This window comes from Styela clava, chromosome 5 (genome assembly GCF_964204865.1).
Source record: "Styela clava chromosome 5, kaStyClav1.hap1.2, whole genome shotgun sequence".
Classification (NCBI taxonomy): Eukaryota; Metazoa; Chordata; class Ascidiacea; order Stolidobranchia; family Styelidae; genus Styela; species Styela clava.
In genome coordinates, this window is record NC_135254.1 from 2,782,164 (window position 1) to 2,804,229 (window position 22,066).

A 22,066-nucleotide genomic window follows, 5' to 3' on the forward strand; every position below is an offset into this window, starting at 1 on the left:
TTGATACCACACTATTCGCTGATGACACAGCTCTGCTCGACTGCCTCAAGTATTGTAGATCTTCAACACACTATGAATAACTTGAAAATAAAGCAAATTGAACATTGGTTGAAACTGAATAAATTGTCGCTTAACTTTCCAAAAACAAATTTATGGCTTTTGGGTCTATGAAAAAAATAAGGTACGAAATCTTCAAATTAGAAGTTGGCACGATTAGTTAGTACTATAAAATATTTGAGAATTGTCTTGGATGAAAAACTTATGGAAAATCACATAGATTACTTTAAAATAAAACTTCACCAATCACTTGGAATGCTATATAAATCAGTGAGGTTTGTTAATCTTGAAACTCCTAAAATAGTTTATAATAGCCTGGCCTTTTCACATTTTTGATATGGTGTATTAAGTGACATAAACTGCTTTAAAACCCCTTGTTGTTTTACTTTTTATTAACTTATTACCACAATAATTTGTTGTTGTTTGTGAGCTGAACTAGTAAAGTTGAAACTAACTTCTAATAGATAAACGTGTGTTTGTGCATTTCATCCTTGATAAAAAACCAAACTAATATTTTCAGATCTTAGTTTAACGCTTAAATTGTAAGAGTCTGTTAATGTATGAAGATGAATTCACAAGTAATAAACCAGGCTAGAGCAAAACAGTCAGATCGTCTCATGATATCATATGATAGGTTCAAAGAGAAAGGGTTTCTTTGCGATTTCAACATCAACGTTGGTGAAAAATCATTCCGAGTGCATCGTACTGTCTTGGCAGCCTCTTCAGAATACTTTGAATCCATGTTTTCAAGCAACTTGAAGGAAGTTAATGACGGCCACGTTATAATGAAGGATGTCGATCAGGATGGGATCGCACAATGCATAGAGTTCATGTATAAAGGAAAGGCAGATTTGGAAATAAAAAACATTCAGCATATCCTGCATGCTTCCAATCTTTTACAAATGGAGGAATTAACAAATCTTTGTTTTCAATTCTTGGAAATTAACATTTCTCCGATAAATTGTCTCTCTGTCATCAACTTGGCCCAAATGTACGATCGTCTTGATATAAAACAACAAGCCATACAGGTCGTGATTGATAATTTCGAATCTGTTATTTCTTCCGAGATGTTTCCATTCGTCGCCAAATCAGATCTCTTGCATTACATAAGTAACCAGACTTACCAAACATTATGGAAAGCTATGGTAACTTGGGCAAAAGGGAAAGATAACGTAGATGTTTCTGAACTCTTCAAGATCGAGCTATTTCCCTTCAAATTTCTTCTGGAAACTGTCCTCAAAGAACCCATTGTTAAAAACAATAAAACAGCTGAGAAATCCGTATTCACTGCATTATTTTCTGACGTCAAAAAACTTGAGACAAGCCTTGATATAGACAACTGTTTTATCTTGAAGAATCTTTCTGAAACCAATCAGGTTCCTGAACAAATGACAGTTAAAGATTCCATTAATCGATACTTGGAGACAAATTTTGAACAAATTAGCAAGAAAAATGAATTTCTTGATATCAGTAAGGATGACATACTCAGACTTTTCAAATCTTCAGGCACAAAGTATTCTTCGGAGGCTGTCAAATATGAGGGAATGATGAAATGGGTGAAACATGATGTCAAAAACCGAAGAAAAATCTTTCAAGATTTGTTTAGTTTCATTAAACTCACAGACTTATCTCTCGAGTTTCTCAAAGAGACAGTTCGACTCGAACCCTTAGTAAAAAAGTCGGATAAATGTTACGATTCGCTGATGGACGAATTATTTTCCCGTCTATCTTCAAAAGCTGAAGAAAAACCAAATGCAGAGAAACCCTTGACTTTACCAGATTCAAGCTCTTCAAAGGATGATGAGAAAGGATTTTCTACCATTGGAGGTGCATCGGGTTATGACACTGTCAGTTCCACACCACCTAATGGTAATAGGAGTGAAGGTTTGTCATATGTTAAATACTGAAAATTAGGGATAACGAGCCTTCCCAGTCAGTTTTCATGAATCAGGGTTCTCACACTGAATTTGGAATATCTCTTATCAAAACTTTCATTTTCGGGCTAAAGATTCGCTGCAGATTATTGGCTATCGGCGAAAAAATACGATAATATTGAAGACCTTTTTTATGTTCAAGTGCATTAATAGGTACAAAACCAAATTGCACTAATTTTACAAGCCTTGGCTTTCCAAAACCGTATCTATGAATAAATTTTATAAAAATGAAGTAAATTTTAATCCAACCGATGTCTCTGACCCAGGTGTCTGTTACTGAATAAATTCACGACTCGGCATATTTGAAGTTGTCTATGTCAGTATTGTTTTTTAATTCTAGTCTCAAAAATCTGTTACATTAAATAATTTTAGAAGATGTTAAACAAGGCCATATACTTGCAGCCACTACAGTATTGATATGTAAAAAGGCACTTTATTTAAAAAAAACATTTTTTTTTTGTGCGAGGCATTGCCTACCTAACATGTTTGAACCAGTGATGGGTAATCTGTAATGCCATCTCACAGTTAAATTTACACTTAAACCACTAGACCAGGGTGGTCCAGGCCCGCGGGCCACAAGTGGCCCGTCTCTTCATTATCTGTGGCCCGCGTCGCATTTGCGGGAGATAAACAAAAAATCGCATTTGGTGTTGTCTCGTCATAAAAATAAAAAATGTTTCAACATATTGTTACATCACTAGTGTCACTGAACTGACTAGTGTTATGGCTAGCTGAGGCAACTGCGAAGTTGGATAATGTGCTTGACTAGTTTAAATTGTTAACTGGCTTTCTATGTTTTTGGTCAGGAACAAAATAGGCTCAATAGAAAATTAAAAATCTGATGAGGAATCTTATCAACCTAGGTTGGCTATGCCTGATAAATAAATGTTAATTTTATGGCCGGACAATATAATCCCTGCCAGGTGGTTTTTCGCAACCAGCCTCTACAGTATTACAAAAAATGTCAGAAAAGTTAGGTATTACCCTCCTGTATCTCAAATTTGGTATAAAGTTCGGTAATCAGGTAATCTGCAGTTATTTGTAAGTTTTTTTGTAAACATGAGTTTGAAAAGAAAGCTGACCGATTCAAACAGATTTCTGACTGAATATAGGAGGGAAAATAACCCAATGCTTGCTTGATATGTGTGCAAGTTGTGTCGGTGACAATCTAAAACGACATTTTCTCTGTTATGAAGAGTTTGAAATCTCACACTAAATGTAGATATAGACTAAAACATTTTAGTGAGTTTTTTTGGTGGTTTTGCATGTTTTAGCTTGATAAATGACAAATATTGATCAATGTGCTTGGACAATAAAAGTGCTTGTTTTGTATTGCACTGTTGACTTATTCTTGGCACTATTGTGGCCCGTGAACAATACAAAAGTAATAGTGTGACACGCGAAGCCGACAAACTTGGACCTCCCTGCACTAGACCATGGTATTGCACAAAACTCATCTAACCACACAATAGCTCAATTACATCTAGGTACCATAATTTTCATTCTTTCAATTTATAATTTTTTACATATCTTGGTACCTTATAAATATCATTGAACCCTCAATCACAAGCATTTTTGCTTAAATAAGAACAAACATTATTTTTGCTAAAAGTTTTGGTTTTATTTATCCAGGTGCAGAATCTCAGTCTTCAAGTCAAACTACTTCTGGTCTAAGAATCATCAACCAACAACCATCTGATGGGAGGATGTTATTGAATTCGTTGAAAGGATCACTGCCAGGATATGAAGGAAGGCGGACTATTGTCATCACCTACTCATTTACTGCTGGAAATCTGATGGTGAGTTATGAAACAAATTTAATTGTCGGTTGAAAAATAAATTATAGATTTATTGGAATCAAGATTCTTATTCAAGAAGGTTGTTGTTCTTAATATTAATCTCCATTGCACATTAGCATATTTGAACATCGATTGATTTAAAATTCTTTCCTGAGTTACATATCAGTGCAATAAATGAATAATCACAATTTGTTGAAAGTAATACTTAGGGACGTCATTTTCTGTCATACCCTTTGATTTTATGAATTCTCCAAATATGGTGATTTTGATATAATGAAAAAGACATCCCTTATAATAGTCCTGTCATGTTACTTTTTTATGCGATGCTTATTCATGCCTTTTGCTCGGAACAAGGCCCTATACAAGCAGCCACAAATATTTAGTAGGGTGGTTCACGTAACACTGGTCTGTTACAGCCTTCTCCACCATCAAGTCCATGCTTCAGAAAACGAATAACTGGCTGAACAATCCCATACCCGACCTGGACTGGTAGCCGGACTAGAAGCCGTGGTTTGCCATATGATTAAGCTGTCTTATCAACTTTTCCCTCCCCGGGATAAAAAAGGTTAATTCTGTCTTATCCTATATTTAATAATATTTTAGGAGATATACAAGTAGCCACTGATATCTAATGATATTTGAGGCAATATTATTATTTCGAATTTCCTATCCAATTTATTTCATCCTGGGTGAGGTGGTTGGTATGGATTTGAACCGAGATGTTCAATATGTGATGTCAGATTAGTTCAGTCCAACACTTTAACCATTAGGCCAAATGTTCCTAAACTTTTTGTTTGTGCAGCGCTGAATTATTAGGGAAAAAACTGCTAACCGCGCACTAATAGAAAAAATTTGAATAACATACAATATTGTGATCATTAATGTGTACGTTATGTTTGTAAACATATACGCCTAATGTCAACTTTTCTCTGCCTGTGTTTATTTTGAAACTCTAAACAAACTCTATTCAACAGATAAATAAACTGCAGCTTGGGAAATTGCAGCAAGCAGTGTCCATCTCTATTGTTACGTAACACTAGTGCACCGCGGCACACCCTTTGGTAACTGCTGCGTTAGGCCATTGTACAGTCCAGAAGTTTGAAAGAAGTATTGCTAAATGTTTGCAATCATTCACATGAGTTATTGCTTCCCATGGTAATATACAGAAACAGGCAATATTTTGTATAATGCTTATATGGGTTGGCTCTGTTTCATGATTTGTCCATCTATAATTAATTTAAACTGCTATGCTGATTGAATTCAGTTCTAATGGAAATCAAAGCTTTGAAAGTTTTGTTATTGAGACAAAAGTTCCAATTAAGCAGCCATTTGTGCAGTAAAATCATAACATAGGCATATATAGATCATGCTTGTTGAAACTTGAGTAATATTAAACTCGTGGTTTGTTTAAATTGAAGTTGTTCATAGAATTTAGTTCTTCTATGTTTAATTTAGAATTTGATTCAATGGTGCAGTAAAATTACGACAAGCTAAATATTTAGCGGGCTTCCTTATAATTTCTGATTTCAATGTTTAATTAGGTTGTTAGGTTGTCAAGTTGAATTATTCTATTAGAAACACCAAGTATTTTGTTAGAAAATTTTTAAATTCTGCTAAACTTTCATAGATATTCTGATATTTATATCAGTTTAACAAACCCACAGCTATGTCGGAGGATTAGTTATGTTTATTTCCTCAGGGGGTTTCATATGAAGCTCAAGAATTCACTGAATATTTGCCATTGAATGGTGATGGAGGGATATGTCTCAACTTACTCAGACAAACATTCGATGCAGGATTGATTTTCAAGATTCAGGAAGTTGGTGACAGAAGAGGAAAAATTGTTTGGACCGATGAGTTTCCTCATAAGACTAATAAAACTGGAGGACCAGATAAGTAAGTACTTTGTGTGTTTTGTGTTTGATGGGTATTTACTTCATAAAATGTTAGTAAATAGGAGGGAATAAAACGACTTTTAAAATTTGCGTATTGCACTACACACAAAGTTTTCTTTAGGAGCCCAATTTTAACAGCTGAGTAAAATTTATAGGAAATAAACTTCAATAATTTTTGCAAATAATGATATTGGGGATTATTTTTCACGATTTTCAATTCATAAAATCCATAGTGGATAAAATAGTTTTCTTAAAATTATTTAGATTCATTCCACCTTTTTTGTCTGTCTTTACTCAGAAGAAAACGAAACTCATTTTATATAAATATTATTTTATAGGGATTTAACATTTTATTACTACCATAGACTTATCAAACCGATGGTTTTTATACAATTCACTCTGAACAAGTCTCCAGACAAGCATTAACTGATAGACTAATCAAACCAATGGTTTTCTTATAATTCACTCTGACCAACTATGTTAATAAAATTGCCTGGTCATCGTGTAGAACAGTGGTCACCAAAGTGTGGGTCGCGACCCCAAGTGGGGTCGCCTTAAATATTTCTGGGATCGCCGAGTGCCCATCGTTGTCTTTTCTTTTTATTATGTGCGTGACTTCTCGGCTTAGCGCTAGATACTTCAAACCAAAGAATGAATAACAAGCACGCAGACAGGTAATATCAATTACGATAAATCATAATGACAAATTTAGTCCGTGTCAAAAACAGCGTTCTATGACACAAATACACAACAGTGTGCAGTCTGCACTGTTAAGTTGAATAATGCTACATAGGCTAGCAAGTTTCGATATTTCGAATCGGAGTGACTTCTTTTATAATAAGGCTATTGCGTAACGACAGTAATTTATATTTTGAAGTAAATCGTTATTTTGTCTTAAATGTACTGTACAGTGGCCGTTGCTTTTACTGCAAAGCCTCCTTTTCCAGGCTACCGTCATATTGATAATTACAATTTATCAAATGGCTGATAAACATAAAAAAAAATATCGTATGATCAATCTTTTTGAAAGCTTGACTTTTAGTGCTATGAGTCTGCTAAAATCAAAGCACCCAAATCGATTAAACGTAGAACCCGATTTGCGTTTGAGCTTAGGCAACAATAAGCCACGAATGCAAGATCTCGTTGAAAGGAAGCAGTCGATTCTTCACACTGATTAAATATGGTTGTTGTTGGGTTCTTTTAATAAATTTCCTAATTTGATAAATATTTTTTTCGTGTCTGTAGGTATATAACTTGGGGTCGCGAGTGCTTATCATACGTAATAATATTGTAGATGGGGTCGTGTCTCAAAAAGTTTGAAGACCACTGGTGTAGAAGATTATTTGCTATGACTTTATGAGTCAGTATGATTTTGATTTCTTTTGAAATTGTAATGACCTGTGACGGGAGCAGGGAGCAAAGTTAATTTTGACATTGTTTTGGTATCGAGTTCAAAATTAGAGTCATATTTTCTTAATTATTTTTTTAATTTCAGACTTCTTGAAGCAAAAGTCGAAATTTCTGACATACATTAAGTTTTCTCAAATTTTTAACATAAACTAAAATGGCTGCTTATGGTAAAGTTAAATGTTTGTCAACCCATAGTTTGTACCCACCATGACTTTTACTCGATTGCTCAGACGAAATCTTGGTACTCCTAAAGTATGTGAACCAAGATGGCAGACACCTGAACGTAGTGTGTGTACCAGGTTAAGGTTAGGCTATAATTCCAGTGTCACTTGGCTAGTCCCCGAACTCGTAATAGAACTAAAATAAGGAAAATTGAAATAAAATTATGGCCTAACCCTAACCTGGTCACATGCTACGTTCCGGTGTCCGTAGATATATTATTATCCGATATCTCTACACGGATTTTGGTTCACATATATCGAAAGCCTAAGGACTTCGAAACCCAACAAAAGTTATGTACTTCAATACACATATCATTGTTGAACAGAAAATTTACAAATTTCCATTATTTTTATATGAAAATGTTCAAACAGAGTTCATAAATTTATTCTTATTCAGCAATGGATATCCGGATCCAGACCATACAATGAAACTGAAAGAAGCATTGGAGGCAAAAGGATTCAAGTTTGATGCATCAATACGGGTGAGATATTTTTATTAATTTGACACTCTGATAAAATATTGCTGTGTTCCCTTTTCCTTAACATGCATCGGTATAAATAGTGTTAAATTCCCTGTGTTCCTTTTTCCTTAACATGCATCGGTATAAATAGTGTTAAATTCCTGAAATAACGAGTTGGATAATCATCACTTGAAACTGATTTGAGTAATGAACTTGCATTGGTATCGGAGGTAGATAAAGGGTTGCTTGTTTAAATGAAGTTTCATCAGATTCTGAAAATTCTCCATTTGATTCGATTGGAATATTTGATTCGAAACGCCCAGCTCTAAGGAGTACTATATTGTAAATATAAAGTACTATGCCATGATTTCAAGAATCCTAATCCAAAAGCAAATTCGAAAGCGCTATCTTCAATGAGACGCTCTGTGTGTTTCGCAGTCTTTTGTTTTGACAATATAGGTCCAAGTCCCACTTTTACCTCCATCTAGTCTAGTTCTTTTGATTTCAAGGAGTATCTTTACCATTTCACTGTTGCAGTGGTGACAAAAAGTGTGTAGGTATGGTGATATGAATAATATAGAAATAAATAGTTTTTTATGTTTTTACCTTCGAACAAGTATCTGTACAAGCATCCACTGATATGTGAATGACTAATCTTTTTCAGAGATACTGGAATTTTACCAAAGAAATTAGTTTTGTAGTTTGGATTATGTGGAGCTTGGGTAGATATAATAAATATAACAAAAAACATAAAATGTCTGAATAAGCTGCACATAGTGCACAGATTAACAAATTCTTGCTTCGTTCCATTGACTTCCATAATAATTCTTCTTGCATTTCACAGTATTAAGTTGAAGATATCCAGAAAGATTTCTTACAACACTGATTGTACTGTTCCCTGCATAGGATGCTGAATGGAGATGTTGAATTCACCTTCATTAAAACTACATTAATATTACCATTGTGTAAATGACGTTCTTGATCAATTATAGCATACAATGAAAATTGCGAATATTTTGAGAAATAGGTATACCATAAAATAAGTAAAATGTCATAGGCGGCTGAAGTGTCTCAACTGTGCTGGCATTGCAATTTACACATTTCAGGTTTAGATTCCATTCCTCACCTCACCCAGGTGTATTAGATTTGGTAGGCAATGTTGAACTGAAAAGATTTTAGTCCTTACAAAATAGTAGCCCCTTACATGTCGTTACATATCGTTAGTGGCTGCTAAAATTAATATTTTTGAGCTATTATTTGATATTTTTTTGGCTACTATTGCCCCGAACAAGCATCTATTGATAAATATGGGGTGCTCTCGTAGTATTTGACCCATGACTGTGAACACCGAACTTAGTATGTGTACCAGGCCATAATTTTAATATAATTTTCCTTATTTTAGTTCGAGTACTAGTCATGTGACTCCCGTAGTATTTGTACGTATAATAATGGCCTAACCCTAATCTGCTACACATACTGTGTTCTGGTGTCCGCCATCTTGGTTCACTACAGGAGTACCAAATATGGAACCTTTATATTGTACAATGGACTTAAAATATTTCTGATTAGCACTCTATACAACACTCCGGATAAGGTGGTGATTGAACTTGGGTGCTTTAATATGCGATCCCAACATAGCCAAGTTCGAAACTTTAGGCCAGTGGTCGGCAAACTTTAGGTACTTGCGGCCAAATATAACACATTTACGGCAGCGTATGGACAGCAATATTTCTGCCTACATATAATTGCTGCCTACATATAAATAATACTAAACTTCAAATTATGGTGCATTCGCGCATTCTTATGCCTCGTTCAAAATCTGTCACAATGAGAAGCGTATGTGGAGTTTTTTAATATATTACTCAACAAAACATTGTTTACTTATTATCAATGTGAAGTATGGCGTCGTTGTGGCAACATGGCCTGTGGGCCGTAGTTTGCCGACCCCTGCATTGGGCTATTTGGGATGATTGCATTGTCGATATATTATATTTGGTAGAATCAATCAGCGAAACTCTCCATAAATTAAAATATGTTGCATTAACTGGCATTTTTGTGTCAGTCCGTATACTACAAAATTGTTCTGATAATTTGTGGCAGGTTATACCTGAATGCCAATTGGTTCGTACCTCAACCAAAAATTAATTAATCAAGTCTTGATTTGATTTAAAAATGTCCAACCCAACCCTGTGTTATTGAGCTCATGAATTATGCTGAATAGATTATCTGTTTAAATATTATATTTCTGCCCTGGGTACTGATTGTTAATCACAACTAAATATATTATTAATCAAAGTATGTATAACTCTCAATGTCGTCCTTATGCATTTTAATATATTACTTTTATTGTATACTATTATGGCATATTGTATACTTTTTCCGTAAGTTCCTTAGGTCAATGACACCACATTCCAATAGATCTATACAATTGTTCTGATCGCCTAATTGTCAACCACCGCTGTATATATCAATCAATATTCCATACAATAGCATTTTTATATATTATTTTTATAATTACGCAACCAAACCATCTGACAATATACGAACCAAAAGTTCCATCAAAATAATTCAATAGAAATATGTAACTTTGTATACTTTTGCAAATTAAAAATAATTTTGCTATGTGCTCAGGTGTATTCTATGTGTTCTCGAACCAATTTAATATAAACAAATGTGTTAATATTTTTATAACAATTTATGCCACCAAGCCAATACTGTACATACAAACTATCAAGACTTCTGAAGCAAAAATACCACTGAGTTATCATTCCGGAAAAATATTTTGTATACGTTTGCTACAACCATGTATATGTCTATCAATATCGTATTAAATATCCAATTACCATATATTATTTTTATAATTATGCAACCAAGTCAATACTGTTTACAAACTATCAAAAGTTCTGAAGCAAAATCACCACTGAGTTATCATTCCAGTAAAATAATTTTTTTGCAAATAGGCTACTTTGTATACTTTCCACTTTATAAATAATTGTGTTATAAATTTTTGATATGTATTGCTTTTCAAACCATTTATTCATCATATATAAAAATGTATTAGTTTGCAAATTTCATAGTTCATACGGAGATAAATTCCGGTTTGAAACTGGTTATATTTGGGATGTGAAACATGTTTTTATGAGTTGTTATCCCATCTCCACTGCCAACAAGACTTTAGACAAGGAGTCAGCTTTCAACTGGTTCTTTCTAGTTCTGCATTGCGAACCCAATTTATCACATCATCGGCGAGGAGGTGGAAATTTGATTTTAACCCAAGAACAATTAGGACTGGTGTGTGGCACAACATTTTAAGACGTCCAATTGATGTGGCGCTACATATTGTCTGAAAATTTCCTTATCCATTCTTTAACAATTGTAATAATTTTTATTGTAACAATGATTTTCCAAATATTAATAAACCTGATTGTAGATCAGTTGCAACGTATGTCATTTTATTCCTGGAGAAGGAAAACCATGTCAATGAGGTGGCAGAGGGAGAGTTTATCATCATTTCAATAATTAAAAAAGTAGACATTTGTGAAGAAACTCACTGAATACACATTAACTTTTAAAGTCTATTTCCAATATAATTAGAATTCGAAAATATTTTAGAATGTATTGGGAATGGTAGATTGATTGGTTTTGTCAATCCCACAAATAAAAATATTTTTAATTCAAGAAAAAATCATTCTAAATTCATTTTTTTTCTTTGTACGACGCTTATTTACAACTTTCGCCCTGAACAAGGCCTTGTACAACCATCTACTCATATCTAATATTTCGTAAAAAGCTAATACTTATTTAAAATGACCAGAATATCACTGGTTGGGTATTGCTCATCCAATTCATTTCACCCTGGGTAAAGTGGGGGTGACGGCATGAAACTCTAACCCGAAATGTGTGATCTCAATACCAACATAGATAAATCCAACACGTTGGACACGAGGCCATCGCCAGACTTAACGTATTTCTCCATCATTACAGTAAACACATCCCGTTGTCCCATGTAGTCTACAGGTGGGCTAGGATTGAGTGAGAATGACACCTGGGAATTTACCAATGTTCTTTTAGGATAGTTACCCAATAACCTAACCACCTGTTGGCCCTCAGATATTGCCCAGATTATAGAAGGTTGGATATGGAAATAGCAATCTGGTTAACCTTTCCATATGCCATGAGTTGGACAGTTGAGAAAGTCAAATTAGATAATTCAATACTAGATTTGAGTCATCTAACTTAATGATTTAAGTCTTGCAAATTGCCCGACTTGACAACTTGTCAGATATGATACTGTTTATGTTTAGTCATTGAATAATTTTCAGTATAGTCCACAGGCATGTAGTATTTAGTTTCAAAATGAGTAGCAATCAAATAAGGCTCTTTCCTTCCGCATTGACAGAGTCGAATAAAGAAATTTAAAGAAGTATCAGCAGCAATATAGCAAGAGTGTTGCAAACTCAGCACCTTAACAGTTACCCATACATTCATAACTATTCCATATATCTTCACCCTTTCTGACAAAATAGACTTCGCGATAGAAGGTTTAGAATTCAACTCTGTATTTGGACGTATAGTTTATTAAACATTCACAAAATTGCTGCCCCAAATTCCACCCTTTAATTCTGTAATGCACAATTGTTGTTTTTCAAATCAATAAAACTGTTTATCGTCTCATCGGTGTGGTGCTTCATTCTAAGCGATAGGAGTACGTTTTTCTGGCACACATCTGATTACCCTGCATGGTTCGAATCCATGGGGATGATTATATGTGAAAGGATTGCTGGACTCTCGCCAACACAGGGTGGTGTTACGGCTTTCACTTGTGCAAGTCTATTTTATGGGTATATTTTAATTTCCCCTCCCTCTCCCCTAAAAAAACATAAAACAAAACAATGAATACACAGAAGTTTTGAATAATCGGGAAGTTCAACCATCAAGTCCATAAATGTGAAACAAATATTTGTTTAACTAATCCCATACTCGACATGGACTGGTAACCGGACAAGACGCCGTGGTCCTCGCCTCCGGAAAAGAAGCATATGTAAATTTAGTATACTATCTTTTATCACTGACAGAACATAATGTTCCTGGTATGGAAAAATTGATAGGTCCTTCTTCAATTATGATTGAGAGTTTTCAAAGTGTTGTAAACTCTTTATAGTATTGTGACTTACTTATCACTAGCGCAGTTATATTTGAATGGGGACTTCCCCCGCGCACAACAGCGCCACCAATCGATTATATAGATAGTTGAGAATTTCTATACCGAACATTTTCCAAACCACGTACACCCATTATATCCAGAACATTTATCTTATTATTTGACATTGTTCTTATATTAATTCATCTCTGAAACGAATTTTGTATTATTTTTTAATAGTGTTTATATGATTTTATCTGACGACCTTAGGGGGGCGATAGATACCAGGTATTAAGACCATGGACCATCATTAATTTATCAAAAGCATTTTAACCGCTGAATTTAGTCAGTGAAAGCAAAAATAAAGTTAAATGTTACCAGCAAGTCATCCTAAATCTTCTAGTTAGTAATTACTAACTGAACATGTTGCATTCTTTATTTTAAAAATATATTTAAGAACTATTCTGGGCTTGAAGGCAGTAAATAGGACCAATTAAAAAGATTTAACAATAAACTAGATAAATTCATTTTAAGTTCCTTATGCAAGACAATTTAGGAAAAACGTATGAAAACAATTTTGAAGTATATAAAATCTCAACCAATGTTCAGGAAGCATTGTATTTCCATGAAGTATTAAAACAATAGAACAGGACTTCAGAATTTATTTTTCAAAAATAGTAAGACAGTTGCAATATCGGAATATATATGCACCCAATTAATTGTCTAAGATGTCAGTATGTTACTAGTTAAATGTTGCAGATGAATAGGCATATTTTACTTATAATAAAAAGATAAGAGGTACTGGAGTGTGAGTGACTTGGTTTATGAGGGCCTGAAGTAATTTCCAGGGTAACAGGGCATCAGTTTGCTAAGTTACATTCTGAGAGGTGTTGGTCATGGTTTGATCTCTAGACAGACAAAAATTCACTGTGACCTATAATAGCCAATTTCATCCTGCTGTAGCAAATCAAACAATATTAGGTTTCTGTCCATTGATAAGCAGCTAAGATCTATTACATTTAACTAACAATTTAATTTTCAATCTTCTATTTGCGACCAAAATCTACATTATCAGCTTAATATTTTAACATTGGTGTATTTTCCTTTTTACTTATGAAGTAAGTTTTGATTTGTTTCTTCTGAAAGGTTCTAAATTTGGGCTATTTTCATATTTTGTGCTTAGTTCAAAACTTGTCGTATGTATCTGAATCATTTTCTTTATAAAATTAATTATAAAGTTCAATAATTGATATTTGATTTGTCTCGCAATGGCAATGGTTTGCTATTTGGTTCTTGCTAAGATGAAACAATTATCTGCCCCTAATATATATATATCATCTAGATAGGGCAAATTATACAAAATTTGTTTTTGTCCTAGAATAAACATGAGTCCTATAAAAGTGTGGGGCCCACTGTGCATAGGGGATGACCTATCACATATCATCCCCCGGGATAAATATGTAAATCCTATCCTATCAATTTTATCCTTTTATACTTACTTTTTTCCGACAAGTGATAATCGACTAATGCCTATTTAAATTCTATTTTGTTCTAATTATTCTTGTAGTTGCCTCGTATTTAGGTACTTGTAAATGTATCCACATAGCACTTTCGTTTTTGGTTGCTATCATGCCTCTTAAAATTAACTGATACTTTTAGTGACAATGATTTAGTGCTAGTGAGTTTAGTGATACTTTTAGTGACTGATACTGATACTAGAGTTGCTGTTGTATATGGTTAAAGTTAGATAATGCCTTGATTAGATGGTCGTTTTATTCCATAAGTTTCTGGTTCAGTTTCTATTGTGTTAATACTTGTAACAATATTTCCAGAACATCATAATATATCATCATATTATTTATTTACCAAAACAACTTTATTATTCTTCGATTGAAGGTTTATAATGGTTGCTTTTTCTATAGTTGCTGTACTAAATTACTCAACATTAGGCCCCCATGTGATAATTTATTATAGAATTTCTCTTGTATCAATACCAGTAACAATTTAACCATGGGGTCTCATTGTTCAGTGTTTTTGTGAAACATTTATATTATTCCTGAATCAGATATTTATATAAAAATATGTTTTAGAACTTTGATGTCGACCGCTTTGACTATTATTAATTACAACAAACAATTGCTGTCCCATTCATCTAAGCACAAATACGCCAATGCAAATTTGTTTGTGTGTATTTTATACTTAAATATTAATGCAGATTCATTTTATATTGCTCCTTCATTTGGGCATTTTTATTTGTGAAACTTAGCCAGTTAAAGTTTCATGATTCATTTTGCTTCAGATAATATACAGTTACGTTTAAGTGATTCCTTACTGAGATTCTACTTACTGAGATGCTGTATTATAAGTAATTAGGCTAGTGTAGTGTGGAGTAGTTTTTGGCAGTCTGCAAATTACGAAATCTCAATTAACTTTATTACATGGTTGGAATAGCATTTATTAATTTTTCTCGATGGGAGGAAATTCTATAAGATAGCATAATCATACCTGTATATTCATACCTGCTGTATGAGTAAGTAGACTAGTGTAGTGTGGAGTAGTTTTTGGTAGTCTGCAAATTACGAAATATCAATTAACCTCATTACATAGTTGGAATAGCATTTACTAGTTTTTCTCGAGGGGAGGAAATCCTATAAGATAGCATTATCATACCTTTCGTCCAGTTCATGTCGCGTATGGGAATAGTAGTTAGTCAATTGTTTATTTCAGATGCATTTAGAGGTTACATGATTTACCTCCATTTATGGCTACAACGGGGAAATCCAGCAATCTTTTCTCACATAATTATTTTGCGAACTCATGCAAGGTAATCAGAGGTGCGGTAGCGAGTGTATTACAAACACTTAGCACGGTGCGAGCCTATGAATCTATCTGCTGACTTTATATCCATGATATAAAATTTGAGTGGAGGTTGATAAAACTTTTTTATGTTCTGTGATTTGCAAACGTTCTGTTGTTGATTTTTTAGTTGCAAATATTCATTTAGATTTCAGATGATGTTTGGGGGAATAGCATGAATGTGACATTAATGAACATGTGTTTTAGTTACTTTTGTAGGATATTAATATTCGTAACAATACTTCCAGAGAATTTCAATTAGTCAGCGTATTTGTGAAACAACTGTATTGGTATTTTTAAATTAGAGGTTTATACAGGAATATGGGTAAGACCTCACTGTGCTCTATGTTGAGTAAAAAGTTTCTACATCATATTTTTATGCAAAAATTTGTTCAAAGCAAGGTCACACATACTCCTATTGACAATATGGTTGATCCCTAAAGTACCAAGTCTACTGAGAATATAACAAAATGGGTATTCCCATAATATGTGTACCAGGTTAGAGTTAGGCCATCTTTTTACCTCGATTTTGCTTATTTTAGTTCTGCTATGAGTTCGGGGACTGTTGACTGTTTGTTTTTGCCCAGTGAACATACCCCCTGCCCATAATAGGCTTCTCTCCCACTTTACACACTTTACCCCGTCACTTTATTTAAAGTAGGAGAACAAAATTAGTTACCTCCATATTGGTACACATACTTCTGCAGCACCATAAAATGTAGGAAAGAATTAAACTTCAGCAAATACCAGTTAGCCTGAAGCTTTCCAAATCAATATTATCGGGGAAACAGCGATTATGCAGTGAATTAACAAGAATCATTTACTGAAATTGTTCTGATTACCATAATATGTGACATATATAAAAAAAAAAAATTCTAATTTTGTGACATTACTAAAATTATTTAAGATTATTATTAATCAACCAATTATGACTAATCATGATAAATTAAAATAAATTTGATGAGATTCATGAATACAAGTTTTGGATATTTTTTCGAAGTTTACATCGGAATTCATCCATTTCATAACCTAACTTTACATCTTACAAAAACTACATTTTGTTAAAATTAAAGTCTATTACAAAATACAAAACAAACAGTGATGCGTGTCACGAGGAGATATCAAATAAGAATTTATATTAAGTGGCCTTATACTAAGAGTGCTTTGTTTGCATTTCTGATAACGGTAGCCAGCTATGTGATATCAGGGACAAAGTACAAAAAGTAACTTATTTTAAAATACTAACCTCTTGTTGAACTGTTCATAATTTAGGCAATATATATGGCATTAAGTTAAAAAAATCTTAATTTTCAGGTAATGTCTATATCAGTGATTCACAAAATTTGTAATATCTATACCCATAAATCAAATTACCAAAATCTCAATTACCCCTCTCATAAAAATACAGTAGTCATATCTATATCAATTTCTTTGACTGAAAATGGTGAAAATACTAACAGCTTTTGCATCTACCAATCCGACTTTAGGATGCTATACCTGCGATAGCTCAACAGCCTATAATGTTGTAATATTCGATATAATGTTGTAATATTCGATTACATATATATAATTCAATGCTTTGTATCCTTCTAATTAATGGACAATTTTCAAACTCAAATTAGTATTCTATTCACATTATAGTAAGGGAAGTTTGAGTTTAAATATTCATCCTTCTACATCCCTGATGGTAAAATTTTTTACTATATTTTGGCTAATTACCACAAATACATTAGCTCCACTTCCTATCAATAACACTGCTATTGGTATTTGAACTATTTGAAAATTCAATATTGCTGGAAGTTATTTAGATATTTGATTACAAACCCCCTTCTCGTACTTTGAAAAATCCCTTTCAGTAGTCATTGAAATTGATCTTCATATTCACATTGTGTTTTAATTGTTTTTCATAAACCAAAGTTAATCCTATTCCTATCTTCGTAAATCCAATACTTTAATTTTTTATTTTTTTCATATATATTCCTTTTCATTTACCATAATAATTATCCAAATACGCTCATTGGGTATAATTACCACATTTTGTTCTCCATATTAGTAATTCTCCAGACCCCTAGTAATTTTTTCTTAATATGCATGGATCAATGATCATATGAGTGTGATACCTAACTTAAATCATTAGCCCCTTGTAATTGTGCTTTTTACAATTATTTAAGTGTATAATACTCTATAATCTGTGAATCTTATGCCTAACAGTGAATATGGGGGGAGCTGACTTGGATGACCGTATGGTCGTATCGCTTCCTCCAGTCTTTACCATAAACAGTGTTTATTTATTTGTATTTATGCTTTCATATTTATATTTGTTTTGGTTGACGAATCAATAAATCTCTCTCTCTCTCTCTCTAAAAAAATTGAGAATATTTTCATTTTGCGTAAAGATTTTTTTTTAAATAAGTGGCAGAAGCTACAAAGATATTGAATAACCTAACTTTGCATCTTGCAAAAACTACATTTTTGTTAAAAGTAAAGTTTATTACGAAATACAAAACAAACAGTGCTGAGTGTCACAAGGAGATAACAAATAGGAATTTATATTAAGTGGCCCCATACTAAGAGTGGTTCGTTTGCATTTTTGATAACGGCAGCCAGCTATGTGATATCAGGGACAAAGTACAGAAAGTAAATTATTTTAAAATACAAACCTCTTGTTGAACTGTTCACAATTTAGGCAAAAGTTATGGCATTTTCAGGTTAAAAAAACTTAAATGTTAAGTTAAGGCTATATCAGTGATTCCCAAAATTTTTAATATCGTTTAATCAAATTGCCAAAAGCTCAATTACCCCTTTCATAAAAAACAGTTGTCATACAGATTTCACTTTTTCTTTTACTAAAAATGGCGAATATACTAACAGCTTTGCACTTAACGATCCGACTTTAATATGCTATATTTGCGGTAGTTCAGCTTTTTAGCCCATAATTTGTATGGCGAAGTATTATTATTATGCCCTCACAAAGTACGAAACCAGATGACTTGGCTCACTGACTAGATGCGGGCATTGCATGTCCCGCTACCCCTTTGGGGTAATTACCCCCAGTTTGGGAGCCACTTGTCTATATGTTCAATACACAATTATCCATGTTTTTGCAAAGTATGAGTATAATCTAGTGTGGTGTCCATATATTTGAAGATTGTAATTTCAGTTTAAATGTTATAGAATATCTCAGCACCTGTAGTATTATAAAGTCACATTATATTTTAATATCATTTTTTACCAAATGCTCATCATAACATCCCAGATATACCATACTTTGCCGCTTGCTTGTCTCAAATAAAGTTAAAATATAAAGTCCTTTTTGCAACAATTTATTTACAATAAATTTTCTCCAGCTTGCTTCTAGCGTACTTTTGTCATGCTAGTAGAGTTACAAAGCATTAGAAAGTTCTGATTATATATTTTATTAGTATGTATTAAAATCAATTAGAAAATTGAAAATATTTTCATTTAATGCAGAGAATTTTTATTTAGACTTAGTGGCAGAAGCTACAGAGTATAAGAAGGTTTTTGAATGAAATTAGAAATTACAAAGTCATAATTATCACAAATTAATTTTTTGTAACAAGTTTGAGCTTTAACAACCAAATTCTAATTTATGTCATTTAAGTTTTAATCAAGAAATTGCAAACTTCCTGCCTCAAATCAAGTCAAGCTGCTGCTGTTTTGATTCGAAAATCGAGTTTGAGTCTAGAAATTGTCAGCTACATTGACATCTGTGATTTGAATCTTCTTTTATATAAAGGTTATTTTAAACATAAAATCATGTAATAAAGACATTTTCTCCCAGCTCAACGTTAGGCGTTTGGGTCATTTCTGCACCAAGCTAAATTTTTGTTTTATCTATACAGCATTAAGCAAAGTGGTACCTCACTATATTTCTTCATAATCTTTATAGCTGATGGCACTTCATTAATTTCTCGTATCTTTGCTCATAGATCAGTTTCTTTTATGTCTAAGCGATTACGCGATATCTGGCTTTGAGAAATATTTCTTAAGAAAAAATATTTATTTAGGCAATGCTCACATCTAGTTATGTTTTAAAATGTAAAGGAAAGAAATAATAGGAAGCGTTTCTAATTTTAATTCTAGTTTTAGTTCAGTCACATTAGCATTAGCCCATTATTCCATGCATCAGTGTTTTGTGCAAATGAAGTTTGCATACTTTTGTTGCATTTTTTTAAAAGTCATGTACGTCATATGACACACCCAAATTCAGTGCATTTGCAAATGACTGTTATCAGGATAGGGTTGCGCGCTGGTCTAGCAGTTAAAGCATTAGCCTTACCTCTGCCACGCCCCCAACCTCACCAGAGTGTAATAAATTGGGCCGACAATGTTAAACCGGAAAGACTGTGGCAGTCCCAAATAACAGTAGTTTCATACATATTGTGAGATATAAGTGGGTGTTTAAACATGGCTTTGTGCTTTTTCGATAGTTACATGTTATTAGTTATTATTGATTATTGGATACTGATAAAATGGGCGGCCAAAAGCGGGTTATCAGTTATAAATTAATTATTTATGAATAATAATTGTTACACTTCTTCTAGTACATGGTTCTTTTTAGTTACGATATGTATATTAAATATATAACAATATAAAGCAAATGTTTTTACTAAATTAATACTCAGTTTTAATTCTAATGGATTTAAAATCTGACAACATAAATGTGTTGACTAATACAAAAGTTAAAAATCTATTTGTCAGAACCTGTTTTATGGCTCACTCTGAAATCCAGACACACAATAAACAGGCAAATTTTAATGGTAACACTCAGTAGTATTATAAGTTTCATTATCCACTGTTTGCATTTCTAGTGAAGTTAGGTTCCAAGGTTTTGAATATTGATAAGCAGTTTCACAAACGTATTTGATTCCATCGTCAAAATTTGAAAAATATGCTTTCGAGTAGTCTGCCAATTTCGGCACTCAGTGGACTTTTCAGTGGTCTGAAGGATTGCTGTATTCTAAACACTTGTATGTGTACCATTACAAAATACAAGGAAACAAGCATGGGTGTCATGAATGTAACAGATTTAGTTGTTACAAATCCATACTTGGCTGCGCACTAGGAGTGAGTTGTTTACTTTCAAATGTCTAAATATAACTACAATTGCTGACTGTGAAATATCATGAGCATGGAACAGAAATGCAATAGACTATAATCAGTATGATTGTTTAATAAAGAATGCCAGTATTACATACCTAGGGGAACATAATTGGAAAATGCGAATTTTCGAAAATAAATATGAAAATAAATTGATAATAATATAAATCAGAAAGTTACCCAGGTAACCTAAGAGCTTAAGAATCAAATCAAAATTTTGTGTGGAGTTGGTAAGCAGATAAATAGTAGCAAAAGTTTTTGAGTTATTAAGTTATTACGAAAAGTTATGCCTATACATATTTACGGTAAACGAGCAGTTTTATGCAGATATTTTACTTAAATAGTTTCATTTTTTATTCTACAAGAGGTGAAATCTGCTAACATAATTAACATAATATTAAGGAATACAAAGGTTGTAAATCACTATGTCGGTTAGTGTTTTATGGCATGTCTTTGAGCAAATATTGTGAAATCCGTTGTTACACAATAAACACGCAAATTTTAATGGTAATACCTGGTAATATTATAGGTTTTATTACCCACTGTTTGTATGTTGTATGACGTCAGTCGGTCAAAATAGCTACGCCCTCAAATGTTTGATTTTTCTTGTAGTCAATGAAGAGCTGAATAGTGACTACGTGGAAAATAACAAGCCCTGAATACTAAATATGTAGATAATAATATACGACAGATGTCCCACCTCAGGGGGTCAAATCAGCCACGCCCTCAAATTAGCAAATGATTCTGCGTTTAGCTGTTTTAATTTAATTGAAAGTATTCTAAATCGAAGAGCATTTTACTCTGGCACAGCCCCTCATATTTTGGGTTCTTTCGTTACGATTTTAATTTTTTTTGAATGATTTGATTTTTTTTTGATAAAACGTCAAATATAGCCATTGGATAAAGTTTCATAATATTTATAAATCATATTTCATAAAAAATGTTACTGGTTGATTTACACTTTCCTATGATCTAATTTTCTGTTGTCAGTTTTATTTTTAAACTGAAATTGTTTTAGAATGCAGACTTTATTTTAATATATTCTACCATTGTGTGTTTTTATTATAATATTGGCAAATTTATTTCATTGTAAAAATACATATTTATGCTTTTTGATATCTTAGCATATTATATTGTATTATATGTATGTGATGTCACTCTCGAAGTATCAG

The 22,066-nt window shown here is 32.9% G+C and overlaps 3 protein-coding genes across 3 annotated transcripts in view; all 3 read left to right on the forward strand.

Annotated features, from left to right (window-relative positions):
* LOC144422810 (uncharacterized) overlaps window positions 1–22,066 on the forward strand; it is a 128,243-nt gene that overhangs the window by 92,596 nt on the left and 13,581 nt on the right. The gene's annotated exons all lie outside the window — the stretch shown is intronic.
* On the forward strand, window positions 579–3,594 carry LOC144422914 (kelch-like protein 3). The gene has a single exon (XM_078112913.1). The coding sequence runs from the start codon at window positions 618–620 to the stop codon at window positions 1,962–1,964; it is 1,347 nt and encodes a 448-aa protein (XP_077969039.1). The 5' UTR covers window positions 579–617; the 3' UTR covers window positions 1,965–3,594.
* LOC144422783 (E3 ubiquitin-protein ligase DTX3L-like) lies at window positions 3,051–11,083 on the forward strand. Its single transcript, XM_078112607.1, has 5 exons — window positions 3,051–3,054; window positions 3,624–3,790; window positions 5,490–5,686; window positions 7,714–7,798; window positions 8,622–11,083. Exons 1-5 carry the CDS (start codon window positions 3,051–3,053, stop codon window positions 8,625–8,627), a joined length of 459 nt encoding a protein of 152 aa, XP_077968733.1. The 3' UTR covers window positions 8,628–11,083.

Excerpts from the sequence above, each read along its gene's own strand:
- LOC144422914 (XM_078112913.1), top strand. The coding sequence starts at position 618 with ATGAAGATGAATTCACAAGTAATAAACCAGGCTAGAGCAAAACAGTCA.
- LOC144422783 (XM_078112607.1), top strand. Across the intron at positions 3,791-5,489 it reads TTACTGCTGGAAATCTGATG|GGGGTTTCATATGAAGCTCA; the intron begins GTGAGTTATGAA and ends TTATTTCCTCAG. Across the intron at positions 5,687-7,713 it reads AAAACTGGAGGACCAGATAA|CAATGGATATCCGGATCCAG; the intron begins GTAAGTACTTTG and ends ATTCTTATTCAG.